General features: G+C 50.9%; 1 protein-coding gene across 1 annotated transcript in view; it reads right to left on the minus strand.

Moving 5' to 3' along the window:
• Window positions 1-13034, minus strand: part of PRPF19 (pre-mRNA processing factor 19) — a 188489-nt gene that overhangs the window by 16801 nt on the left and 158654 nt on the right. The window contains exons 12-13 of the mRNA XM_075347335.1: window positions 845-914; window positions 394-479 (exon numbers count right to left, since the gene is read on the minus strand). Coding sequence (XP_075203450.1) covers window positions 394-479; window positions 845-914 — 156 coding nt within the window. The remainder of the gene's footprint in view (window positions 1-393; window positions 480-844; window positions 915-13034) is intronic.

Genomic DNA, 13034 nt, shown 5'->3' on the forward strand with positions numbered 1-13034 from the left:
TTCACCACTGGCTGTCACATCAACCCAACAGCGTCCTCCAATCACTCTGATGAATGGTTAGAATGGCGCGCTGTAAATGCCGCGATCATAGATTGATATTATTCAAAGGGATCAGGGAGGGAAGGAGCCGGCTGAAGGCCACATCACACTAGTCAGCAAAGATGCAGTCCTCAACCAGCTTTTCAAAGCATGTTTATTCCAACTCGCCACTTTGCTACCAGGTATGTTTTACTCTGAAACTATCGTGAAGCCTATGTCTGATTCATGCTGCGCTGCCTGTGGTTTTGGCAGCATGAATCTAATGACAGGTTCCGTTTGAGATTTTCATCTTTGATCACGTTCTGTAAGCAATGTTATCAATTTACATGCAATACTTATTTAATGTGACATTACCTTCAAATCCCAGATCTTAATTTGGGAATCCATGGTCCCTGTACCAAAAATGAGTCCATCAGGATGAAACTGAGCACAGGTGAGAGCTGTAAGAAAAACCATCTGCATTAAAAACTCCAGTAAAAAAACAAGTCATCTATTCATACGATTAGTGAGAATTATTGAGCGATTGGGATCTGACTACTGGGACCCCATCGAATCGTCAGAACTAGGTACTTTTATCTGTTATTAAGCTGGAGTGCACACATTCGACCACCACTCCATTAATTTCCTATGGAGGTGTCGAGTGCTGCACTCACCTTTCCCCGATCGGTGCACATCCCAATAGTCGGTTGCCTACTGATAAATAAGTTATCACCCATCAGGTGGATAGGTGATAAAGGGGTCTGGATAAAACAAATTAAGCACATGTACACAAAATTATCTTGTAAATCAGAAAGTGTCAGGTTACCACATCCTGAAGTCTCGTCTGTCACTTTGGTCAAAACACGTCCTGCATGAATGTCAGAGAATGCCCAGTACTGAAAAAGAAAAAGGAAAAAAAACAAAACTAACATCTTCATTTAAAGAAACACTTGTTCATTAATATGTAATGGGGAAAAAAAGTGACAACAAATGTTACTGTTGTATTTTTAAAGAGCACATTTCACTGGATTTCATATAAACAGAGTATCTGCTGCTAGACTTATTCTGGAAGAGTATTTTTTTTGTTTACTTCTGTGCCCCTCTGTTCCAAAGTTATGCCCCCCTCAGAAATAAACAAATTGACCCTTCAACGAACTGGGCATATATCACAGAAATTCTCGGACGCTGTAAAATTAAACATGGTGTGCCAGCTGAAAGATTCAGTATGCACCCAGTGTGTTGAAGGAAAAAAAAATACCTTTATTAGCGGGACAGGGCCCCGGCAGCATCACCATATCCTGGGCAGGGCCCCGGCCGCATCACCAGATCCTGGGCAGGGCCCCGGCCGCATCACCAGATCCTGGGCAGGGCCCCGGCCGCATCACCAGATCCTGGGCAGGGCCCCGGCCGCATCACCAGATCCTGGGCAGGGCCCCGGCCGCATCACCAGATCCTGGGCAGGGCCCCGGCCGCATCACCAGATCCTGGGCAGGGCCCCGGCCGCATCACCAGATCCTGGGCAGGGCCCCGGCCGCATCACCAGATCCTGGGCAGGGCCCCGGCCGCATCACCAGATCCTGGGCAGGGCCCCGGCCGCATCACCAGATCCTGGGCAGGGCCCCGGCCGCATCACCAGATCCTGGGCAGGGCCCCGGCCGCATCACCATATCCTGGGCAGGGCCCCGGCCGCATCACCATATCCTGGGCAGGGCCCCGGCCGCATCACCATATCCTGGGCAGGGCCCCGGCCGCATCACCATATCCTGGGCAGGGCCCCGGCCGCACCACCATATCCTGGGCAGGACCCCGGTCGCATCACCATATCCTGGGCAGGGCCCCGGCCGCATCACCATATCCTGGGCAGGGCCCGGCCGCATCACCATATCCTGGGCAGGGCCCCGGCCGCATCACCATATCCTGGGCAGGGCCCCGGCCGCATCACCATATCCTGGGCAGGGCCCCGGCCGCATCACCATATCCTGGGCAGGGCCCCGGCCGCATTACCATATCCTGGGCAGGGCCCCGGCCGCATTACCATATCCTGGGCAGGGTCCCAGCCGTATTACCATATCCGAGGCAGGGCCCATGGCTGCATTATCCATGGCAAGCGCCAGCTGCATCATTCAGGGCATATAGAAAAAACTTTAGCTTGCGGTTCAAAAATCAAGCCCATACACATGTTCGTACAAAGGAAAATACATTACTGTTGTCAGAAAATGGTGGGAATTCTATTTTATAACCACACAGTTATATTTCTGTTAGTTGTATATTGCTGTAATTGCACTTATGTGAAAATCATGTTGCTAGGCCACTGCTACTGCAAATGAATGCTGTGAAAACGAAACCTAAAAACTCGTTATCACTCCCTAGCACATTTGTGTAGGCTGTCAAAGTGCCAGGGAGAGATTATACTACTACTACCTGGTGTGAGCAGCTTTCTAAGGGTGGTGTCACACACAGCGACATCGACGTCACGTCACCATTTTCTGTGACGTTGCAGCAACGTCCCGTCGCTGTGTGTGACATCCAGCAACGACCTGGCCCCTGCTGTGAGGTCGCCGGTCGTTGCTGAATGTCCAGCTTCATTTTTTGGTCGTCGCTCTCCCGCTGTGACGCACACATCGCTGTGTGTGACAGCGAGAGAGCGACGAAATGAAGCGAGCAGGAGCCGGCATCTGGCAGCTGCGGTAAGCTGTAACCAGGGTAAACATCGGGTAACCAAGGGAAGACCTTTCCCTGGTTACCCGATATTTACCTTCGTTACCAGCGTCCGCCACTCTCGCTGCCAGTGCCGGCTCCTGCTCTCTGCACATGTAGCTGCAGTACACATAGGGTAATTAACCCGATGTGTACTGTAGCTAGGAGTGCAGGGAGCCAGCGCTGAGCAGTGTGCGCGGCTCCCTGCTCTCTGCACATGTAGCTACAGTACACATTGGGTAATTAACCCGATGTATACTGTAGCTAGGAGTGCAGGGAGCCAGCGCTAAGCGCGGCTCCCTGCTCTCTGCACATGTAGCAGAGCGACGCGTGTCGTTATGATCGCTGCTGCGTCTGCTGTTTGACAGCTAAGCGGCGATCAGAACAGCGACTTACAAGGTCGCTGTTACGTCACAGAAAATGGTGACGTAACAGCGACGTCGTTGACGCTGTCGCTATGTGTGAACCCAGCTTAAGCTCTGCTGTATTGCTAAATCTAAAAATTCTGACTGTGTTCAGAACCGCAGCACCCAGTAGACTAAAACATCACTGGATTCATAGTGTCTTAGTGTCTACATCATTCTGGTCTCAGATGAGGTACAGAAACCATTCCCTTAAGTAAATCACATGTGCAGTTAGTATTTCGCAGAAATGTCATTTTGGTATATGAAATCAGTCTCACTGGGTCAGAGCATATTTTAGTGTAGCACTTATTTTGTTTTATTTTATTTTGACTACACTTCAGGTATCATAGTGGTAAGCAAATACAGTGGAACCTTGCTTAACGAGAACAATCCGTTCTGGGAGTGTGCTTGTTAACCAAGTTACTCGTTTAGCAGAGGAAGATTTCCCATAGGAAATCATTGCAATGCTGACAATTCGTTCCACAACTAGTTAAATGTCCCATCCTGGTCCCCTATTCTGTCATTCCACACATGCACAAACACACACAAACACACAAGCACGCACGCAAACGCACATATTATATGCTCACCTTACCTTCCGTTCCATCGCCGGTCTCCTGGGACTTGCTGTTCACTGGTGCGGGGCCAGGCTGTGTATCGGGTTACCATAACGACGAAGGAGGAACTTCCTGCCTGAGCGCTGACGTCAAAGGCAGAGCCGCTTGCCTCTGATTGGCCAGCGCGCTGCCTTTGAGTAGCGGTGACAGGAACCAGGAAGTTCCTGCTTCGTTGCTATGGATGCAGATGGTGCACATATTATATGCTCACCTTACTTTCCGTTCCACCGTCGGCCTCATGGTACTTGTAGTTCGCCACGAGCACGTCGCGATGTACCCGGGAACTACAAGAACCATGAGACCGGCGGTGGAACGGAAGGTAAGGTGAGCATAATACTGTATGTGTGTGCGTGCGTGTGTGTTTGTGCGTGCTTGTGTGTATTTGTGTGGACTGCAAGTGCGGGCTAGAACGCGGTGGATGGACGAAACCGGAAGTGTCTGAGGTGAGTATTTTGCTCGCACAGCAAAGCTTTCTCGTAAAGCGGGTTACAAATTTACAGAAAGCTTTGTTTGTTAAGCGAAATTCTCGTTAAGTGGGTTACTCGTTAAGCGAGGTACCACTGTATCCATATAGTGAGGCTTCATCATGGCCATTTTATTACTCCAAACCTTGGGACTGTGAGTTGTATCGTTGCGATTAGATTACATTCTCTGCTTTTACATGCTGTTATCTAATTGGATATAAAAACAGTACTGTGTACAAGTTTTAGGCATATGTGGAAAAAAGAAATGCTAAAAAGTTTGAATGCCTTAAAAGAATAGAAGCGCTAATATCTTATTTTATAAATTAAAAAGAGTGAACAAAGAAGGGAATTTTGTTACTTACCGTAAATTCCTTTTCTTCTAGCTCTTATTGGGAGACCCAGACGATTGGGTGTATAGCACTGCCTCCGGAGGCCACACAAAGCAATTACACTAAAAAGTGTAAGGCCCCTCCCCTTCTGGCTATACACCCCCAGTGGGATCACTGGCTCACCAGTTTTAGTGCAAAAGCAAGAAGGAGGAAAGCCAATAACTGGTTTAAACAAATTCTCTCCGAGTAACATCGGAGAACTGAAAACCGTTCAACATGAACAACATGTGTACCCGCAAACAAACCAACAATCCCGAAGGACAACAGGGCGGGTGCTGGGTCTCCCAATAAGAGCTAGAAGAAAAGGAATTTACGGTAAGTAACAAAATTCCCTTCTTCTTCGGCGCTCTATTGGGAGACCCAGACGATTGGGACGTCCAAAAGCTGTCCCTGGGTGGGTAAAGAAATACCTCATGTTAGAGCTGCAAGACAGCCCTCCCCTACGGGGAGGCAACTGCCGCCTGCAGGACTCTTCTACCTAGGCTGGCGTCCGCCGAAGCATAGGTATGCACCTGATAATGTTTGGTGAAAGTGTGCAGACTCGACCAGGTAGCTGCCTGGCACACCTGTTGAGCCGTAGCCTGGTGTCGTAATGCCCAGGATGCACCCACGGCTCTGGTAGAATGGGCCTTCAGCCCTGATGGAACCGGAAGCCCAGCAGAACGGTAGGCTTCAAGAATTGGTTCTTTGATCCATCGAGCCAGGGTGGCCTTAGAAGCCTGCGACCCTTTGCGCTTACCAGCGACAAGGACAAAGAGTGCATCCGAACGGCGCAAGGGCGCCGTGCGGGAAATGTAGATTCTGAGTGCTCTCACCAGATCTAACAAATGTAAATCCTTCTCATACCGATGAACTGCATGAGGACAAAACGAAGGCAAAGAGATATCCTGATTAAGATGAAAAGAGGATACCACCTTCGGGAGAAACTCCTGAATAGGACGCAGCACAACCTTGTCCTGGTGGAAGACCAGGAAGGGAGCCTTGGATGATAGTGCTGCCAGCTCAGACACTCTCCGAAGAGATGTGATCGCTACCAGAAAAGCCACTTTCTGTGATAGTCTAGAAAGTGAAACCTCCTTCAGAGGCTCGAAGGGCGGCTTCTGGAGGGCAACTAGTACCCTGTTCAGATCCCATGGATCTAACGGCCGCTTGTACGGGGGTACGATATGGCAAACCCCCTGTAGGAATGTGCGCACCTTAGGAAGGCGTGCCAAACGCCTCTGAAAAAAGACGGATAGCGCCGAGACCTGACCTTTAAGGGAGCCGAGCGACAAACCTTTTTCTAACCCAGATTGCAGGAAAGAAAGAAAGGTAGGCAATGCAAATGGCCAGGGAGACACTCCCTGAGCAGAGCACCAGGATAAAAATATCTTCCACGTTCTGTGGTAGATCTTAGCGGACGTGGGCTTCCTAGCTTGTCTCATGGTGGCAACGACCCCTTGGGACAATCCTGAAGACGTTAGGATCCAGGACTCAATGGCCACACAGTCAGGTTCAGGGCCGCAGAATTCCGATGGAAAAACGGCCCTTGGGACAGTAAGTCTGGTCGGTCTGGGAGTGCCCACGGTTGGCCGACCGTGAGCTGCCACAGATCCGGATACCACGCCCTCCTCGGCCAGTTTGGGGCGACAAGTATGACGCGGCTGCAATCGGATCTGATCTTGCGTAGCACTCTGGGCAAGAGTGCCAGAGGTGGAAACACATAAGGGAGCCGGAACTGCGACCAATCTTGCACTAGGGCGTCTGCCGCCAGCGCTCTTTGATCGCGAGACCGTGCCATGAAGGTTGGGACCTTGTTGTTGTGCCGTGACGCCATTAGGTCGACGTCCGGCACCCCCCAGCGGCGACAGATTTCCTGAAACACGTCTGGGTGAAGGGACCATTCCCCTGCGTCCATGCCCTGGCGACTGAGGAAGTCTGCTTCCCAGTTTTCTACGCCGGGGATGTGAACTGCGGATATGGTGGAGGCTGTGGCTTCCACCCACATCAGAATCCGCCGGACTTCCTGGAAGGCTTGCCGACTGCGTGTCCCCCCTTGGTGGTTGATGTATGCCACCGCTGTGGAGTTGTCCGACTGAATTCGGATCTGCTTTCCTTCCAGCCACTGCTGGAAGGCTAGAAGGGCAAGATACACTGCTCTGATTTCCAGAACATTGATCTGAAGGGTGGACTCCTGCTGAGACCACGTACCCTGAGCCCTGTGGTGGAGAAAGACTGCTCCCCACCCTGACAGACTCGCGTCTGTCGTGACCACCGCCCAAGACGGTGGTAGGAAGGATCTTCCCTGTGATAATGAGGTGGGAAGAAGCCACCACTGCAGAGAGTCTTTGGCCGTCTGGGAAAGGGAGACTTTCCTGTCCAGGGACGTTGACTTCCCGTCCCATTGGCGGAGAATGTCCCATTGAAGTGGACGCAGATGAAACTGCGCAAACGGAACCGCCTCTATTGCCGCCACCATCTTCCCTAGGAAGTGCATGAGGCGTCTTAAGGAGTGCGGCTGACTTTGAAGGAGAGCCTGCACCCCAGTCTGTAGAGACCGCTGCTTGTCCAGCGGAAGCTTCACTATCGCTGAGAGAGTATGAAACTCCATGCCAAGATACGTTAGTGATTGGGTCGGTGACAGATTTGACTTTGGGAAGTTGATGATCCACCCGAACGCCTGGAGAGTCTCCAGTGCAACATTCAGGCTGAATTGGCATGCCTCTTGAGAGGGTGCCTTGACCAGTAGATCGTCCAAGTAAGGGATCACAGAGTGTCCGTGAGAGTGCAAGACTGCTACCACTGCCGCCATGATCTTGGTGAACACCCGAGGGGCTGTCGCCAGACCAAATGGCAGAGCTACGAACTGAAGGTGTTCGTCTCCTATCACGAAGCGTAGAAAGCATTGGTGCTTTGTAGCAATCGGCACGTGGAGATAAGCATCTTTGATGTCTATTGATGCTAGGAAATCTCCTTGAGACATTGAGGCAATGACTGAGCGGAGGGATTCCATCCGGAACCGCCTGGCGTTCACATGCTTGTTGAGCAGTTTTAGGTCCAGAACAGGACGGAAGGAGCCGTCCTTTTTTGGAACCACAAATAGATTGGAGTAAAATCCTCGCCCCCGTTCCTGAGGGGGGACAGGGATCACGACTCCTTCTGCTCTTAGAGAGTCCACCGCCTGCAGCAGGGCATCTGCTCGGTTGGGGTGTGGGGAGGTTCTGAAGAACCGAAGTGGAGGCCGAGAACTGAACTCGATTCTGTACCCGCGAGACAGAATGTCTGTTACCCACCGGTCTTTGACCTGTGACAGCCAAATGTCGCAAAAGCGGGAGAGCCTGCCACCGACCGAGGATGCGGAGGGAGGAGGCCGAAAGTCATGAGGTAGCCGCTTTGGAAGCGGTTCCTCCATTTGCTTTCCTGGGGCGTGAGTGAGCCCGCCAGGAATCTGAGCTCCCTTGTTCTTTCTGAGTCCTTTTGGACGAGGAGAATTGGGCCTTGCCCGAGCCTCGAAAGGACCGAAACCTCGACTGCCACTTTTTCTGTTGAGGTTTACTTGCTCTGGGCTGTGGTAAGGAAGAGTCCTTACCCTTGGACTGTTTTATGATTTCAGCCAATGGCTCACCAAACAGTCTGTCTCTAGATAATGGCAAGCTGGTTAAGCATTTTTTGGAACCAGCATCTGCTTTCCAGTCCTTTAACCACAAGGCTCTGCGCAAAACCACAGAATTGGCGGACGCCATAGCGGTACGGCTCGTAGATTCTAGGACAGCATTGATAGCATAGGTCGCAAACGCAGACATTTGCGAAGTTAGGGACGCCACTTGCGGCACTGCTGGATGTATGAAAGCATCCACCTGTGCTAAACCAGCTGAAATAGCTTGGAGTGCCCACACGGCCGCGAATGCTGGAGCAAACGACGCGCCGATAGATTCATAGACAGATTTCAACCAAAGGTCCATCTGTCTGTCGTTGGCATCTTTAAGTGAGGCGCCATCCTCTACTGCGACTATGGATCTAGCCGCAAGCTTGGAAATTGGGGGATCCACCTTTGGACACTGGGTCCAGCGTTTGGCCACCTCAGAGGGAAAAGGATAACGGGTATCCTTAGAACGTTTAGAGAAACGCTTGTCTGGATGAGCGTCGTGTTTCTGGATCGATTCTCTGAAGTCAGAGTGGTCCAAAAAAGCACTTAATTTACGCTTGGGATATAGGAAATGGAACTTCTCCTGCTGTGCAGCTGCCTCCTCTGCAGAAGGGGCTGGGGGAGAAATATCCAACAGTCTATTAATTGCCGATATAAGGTCATTAACCATGGCGTCACCATCAGGGGCATCCAGATTGAGAGGGGCCTCAGGATTAGAATCCTGATCACCGTCCTCAGTCTCATCACAGAGAGACTCTTGTCGCTGAGACCCTGAGCAGTGTGATGACGTGGAGGGTCTTTCCCAGCGAGCTCGCTTAGGCTGCCTGGGACTGTCATCTGAGTCAGAGACTTCAGCCTGTGATGCTTGAGACCCCCCTGAAGTACGGATTAGTTCCAACTGAGGGGGACCGGAGAGCATAGACACAGCAGTGTCCATGGTCTGAGCAACTGGCCTGGACTGCAAGGTCTCCAGGATTTTTGCCATAGTCACAGACATTTTATCAGCAAAAACTGCAAAGTCTGTCCCCGTCACCGGGGCAGGGTTCACAGGCGTCTCTGCCTGGGCCACTACCACCATAGGCTCTGGCTGACGAAGTGCCACTGGGACTGAACATTGCACACAATGAGAGTCGTTGGAGCCTGCTGGTAGATTAGCCCCACATGCAGTACAAACAGTGTACACAGCCTGTGCCTTGGCACCCTTGCGTTTTGCGGATGACATGTTGCTGCCTCCTCAGAGCAGTACAGGGTGTCCAGCCAAGAAGCGACCTTACAGTGCAAATATATATATATATATATATGGTACCAAGAAAAAAGTACACTAATATAACACTGAGGCACTAGTGGGGCCAGCACTAAAGTGCAGCTTACCGCCCGCTTAGGAGCGGGTGTGTGGTCGCCGAAATCCCTTTAGTCTGGGTCTCCCAGAGCCTGCTGCCTTTCCCCAGCCAGACCGCATGTGTAATGGCTGCCGGCGTCCTTGTGGAGAGGGGGGGCGGGCCCTGGGCGTATACAGACGAAGAGCGGGAAGCCTGCTTCCCACTGTGCCTAGTGAGAGGGCTGGAGCATGTAAATAAAGCTCCAGCCCTCGGCGCTGCCAATTGAGCAGCGTCTCTCCCCTACCCTGATTGACAGGGTGGGGGCGGGAACGAAGCGGCGCTAGGCCACAGAAGCCGGGGGCTAAAGTTAGAAGCGCCGCCGCCGTAAAAGCGCGGTCGGCGCAAAGCCCCCGGCGCACCACAAGTCGCAGCTGCGCCGCCGCTCCAGTAGCGGTCGGCGCAGTAGTTCCCAACATGTAACGTCACTCAGCAAAGCTGCAGTGACCTAACCCCAGCGCACAGCGCTACTGTCCCCGGCGCACTATAACGCTCAGCAAGCCTTGAGAGTGTCCGTGCCTGCCGGGGACACAGAGTACCTGAAAGTTGCAGGGCCTTGTCCCTGAACGGCACTCCCGCTCCAAATCCAGCAGGTTCTCTGGGTCTGTGGATGGAGCCCGGCCCCAGGGCTTGGGGGCCGGCAAGATCCCACTTCCACAGAGCCCTCCAGGGGATGTGGAAGGAAAACAGCATGTGGGCTCCAGCCTCTGTACCAGCAATAGGTACCTCAACCTTACAAGCACCACCGCGGGTGAGAAGGGAGCATGCTGGGGGCCCCATATGGGCCCTCTTTTCTTCCATCCGATATAGCCAGCAGCTACTGCTGACTACAAACAGTGGAGCAATGCGTGGATGTCTGACCTCCTTCGCACAAAGCAGAAAACTGGTGAGCCAGTGATCCCACTGGGGGTGTATAGCCAGAAGGGGAGGGGCCTTACACTTTTTAGTGTAATTGCTTTGTGTGGCCTCCGGAGGCAGTGCTATACACCCAATCGTCTGGGTCTCCCAATAGAGCGCCGAAGAAAGAAAATTTAGATCCTATCAATTGCTTTCAAAACGGCATCAGTTCCCTTCAGTGTGCTTGCATACAGTCAGGAATTTTGTAGGATTATAGTCATGTGTTTGGTATAATTACTCATACACACGACATTGATCATTTTCATATGTAGGTTGAAACACTGTCATTAATTGAAAAAGAAACAAATGTGTTGACAACTTTAAACTGGGTGAGAAACAGCCAGATTGTGAAAGACCGTTTCATGTTAGGCTACTTTCACACATCCGGTTTGAGCAGTGCGGCTCAATCCGGCTGTGAAACCTATGCAACAGATGCGGCGAAAACACTGCATCTTTTGCATAAGTTTTTACATGTGCCCCGTCAGGTTTTTTCCGGTTGCGGCATGCTACTGAGCATGCGCAGTGGAAGAAACCGTATGCGGCGGCCGGATGCGGGTTTTTCCGCATCACGCCGCATTCGGCATAGGCATGCATTGAAAAATGCGCCGCAGCGGCCGGATGCGGCGCGATGCTGTTTTTTTGCCGGAGCAAAAAACGTGCCAGGGAACGTTCCATCCGGCTGCGGCATCAGCTAAAGCTGCCGCATGCGGCAAAAAACGGACCGAACGCAAGGCCATACGGCACAAAACGGCACTAATGTAAGTCTATGCAAAAAAACCGCAACCGGCGGCAAAAAAAACGGTTGCGGTTTTTCTGCAGAGCGCCGTATTGTGCCGCAGAGCAAAAAACGGATGTATGAAAGTAGCCTTATAGATTATATATCCTTAAATCTGTTACCCCAGCTGTCACTACTCACACCTAACTAAAATATCCCTCCTCCTTGAAACATGCCAGCATACACCCATTAGTTAAAAAACCTTCCCTGGACTAAAATTGTGCCACTAACTACAGACCTGTCTCTAATCTCCCCTTCATCTCCAAACTATTGGAACAATTGGTCCACTCCCGTTTAATCCGCTGTCAGATAACGCTCTCCTCGACCCTCTGCAATCCGGTTTCCGCTCCTTGCACTCTACTGAAACTGCTCTTATTAAAGTCTCTAATGATCTCTTAACAGCTAAATCTAATGGTCACTACTCTCTGCTGATTCTCCTGGATCTCTCTGCTGCATTTGATATTGTGGATCACCAGCTCCTCCTCACTATGCCTCGCTCTATCGGGCTGAAGGACACCTTTCTATCTTGGTTCTCCTCTCTTACCTCTCTGACCGCTCATTCACTGTATCTTTTGCCAGCTCCTCTTCCTCTCCTCTACCCCTTACGGTCGGGGTTCCTCAGGGTTCAGTCCTAGGCCCCCTCCTTTTCTCTCTATACACTGCCCCTATTGGACAAATGATCAGCAGATTTGGTTACCAATACCATCTCTATGCTGATGACACCCAACTCTCCTGACATCACCCCTGCATTATTACAAAATACAACCGATTGTCTGTCCGCTGTCTCCAACATCATGTCCTCCCTCCATCTAAAACTGAACCCGTCAAAAAATGAACTCATGTTTCCTCCCTCCCTCAATCTTCCGAAACCCAATGTTACCCAATGTGTGTGGTTCTGCCATTACGCCCCAGCAGCACGCTCGCTGTCTTGGGGTTATATTTGACTCCGATCTCTCCTTCACTAACCATATTCATTCACTCGCTTATTCATGTCAATTCCACCTCAAAAACATCTCTAGAATTCGTCTTTTTCACCGTTGACTCTGCAACAACTCAGTCATTTTTATTCATTCTCGCCTGGATAACTGTAATTCTTTACTAATTGGTCTCCCTGTTACTAAACTCTCCCCTCTCCAATCCATTCTGAATGCCGCAGTCAGGATAGTTTTCCTCTGAAGCCGCTTCACTGATGCATCTGCTCTGTGCCAGTCATTGCACTGGTTGCCTATCCGCTACAGAATCCAACATAAACTTATCACTCTCACCCACAAAGTTCTCCACGGTTCTGCACCACCCTACATCTCCTCCCTCATCTCTGTAATCACCCCACCCGTGCCCTCAGCTCTGCTAATGACCTAAGACTGACATCCTCAATAATTCGAACGTCCCACTCCCGTCTTCAAGATTTCTCACGAGCTGCGCCTATGCTCTGGAACACTCTACCAAATACTATCACCTCACCCCCCTGATCTAATCTAGTCCCTTTCTGCCCTTAATAAAATTTACTTCCAATTCTTGTCTCCTGTATCTTCTGATTGAATTTCTCTCCATGTACTTTTTTTTTTTTTTACACTCTGTGCTTGTTTAAATTCTGGCTGGCGACCGGTCCACGTAGCTGGTTTTGAAATCCCTATTAAAATTGATGGCTCGACCATATATGACAGGCTTTCCAAAACGTCCCCATCCACCTTTTGTGCCACTCTATTTATTCATAGATTGTAAGCTTACGAGCCAGGCCCTCACGCTTCTTGGTATCTTAATTTTATCTTTTA

The sequence above is a fragment of the Anomaloglossus baeobatrachus genome, chromosome 5 (genome assembly GCF_048569485.1).
Source record: "Anomaloglossus baeobatrachus isolate aAnoBae1 chromosome 5, aAnoBae1.hap1, whole genome shotgun sequence".
NCBI lineage: Eukaryota > Metazoa > Chordata > Amphibia > Anura > Aromobatidae > Anomaloglossus > Anomaloglossus baeobatrachus.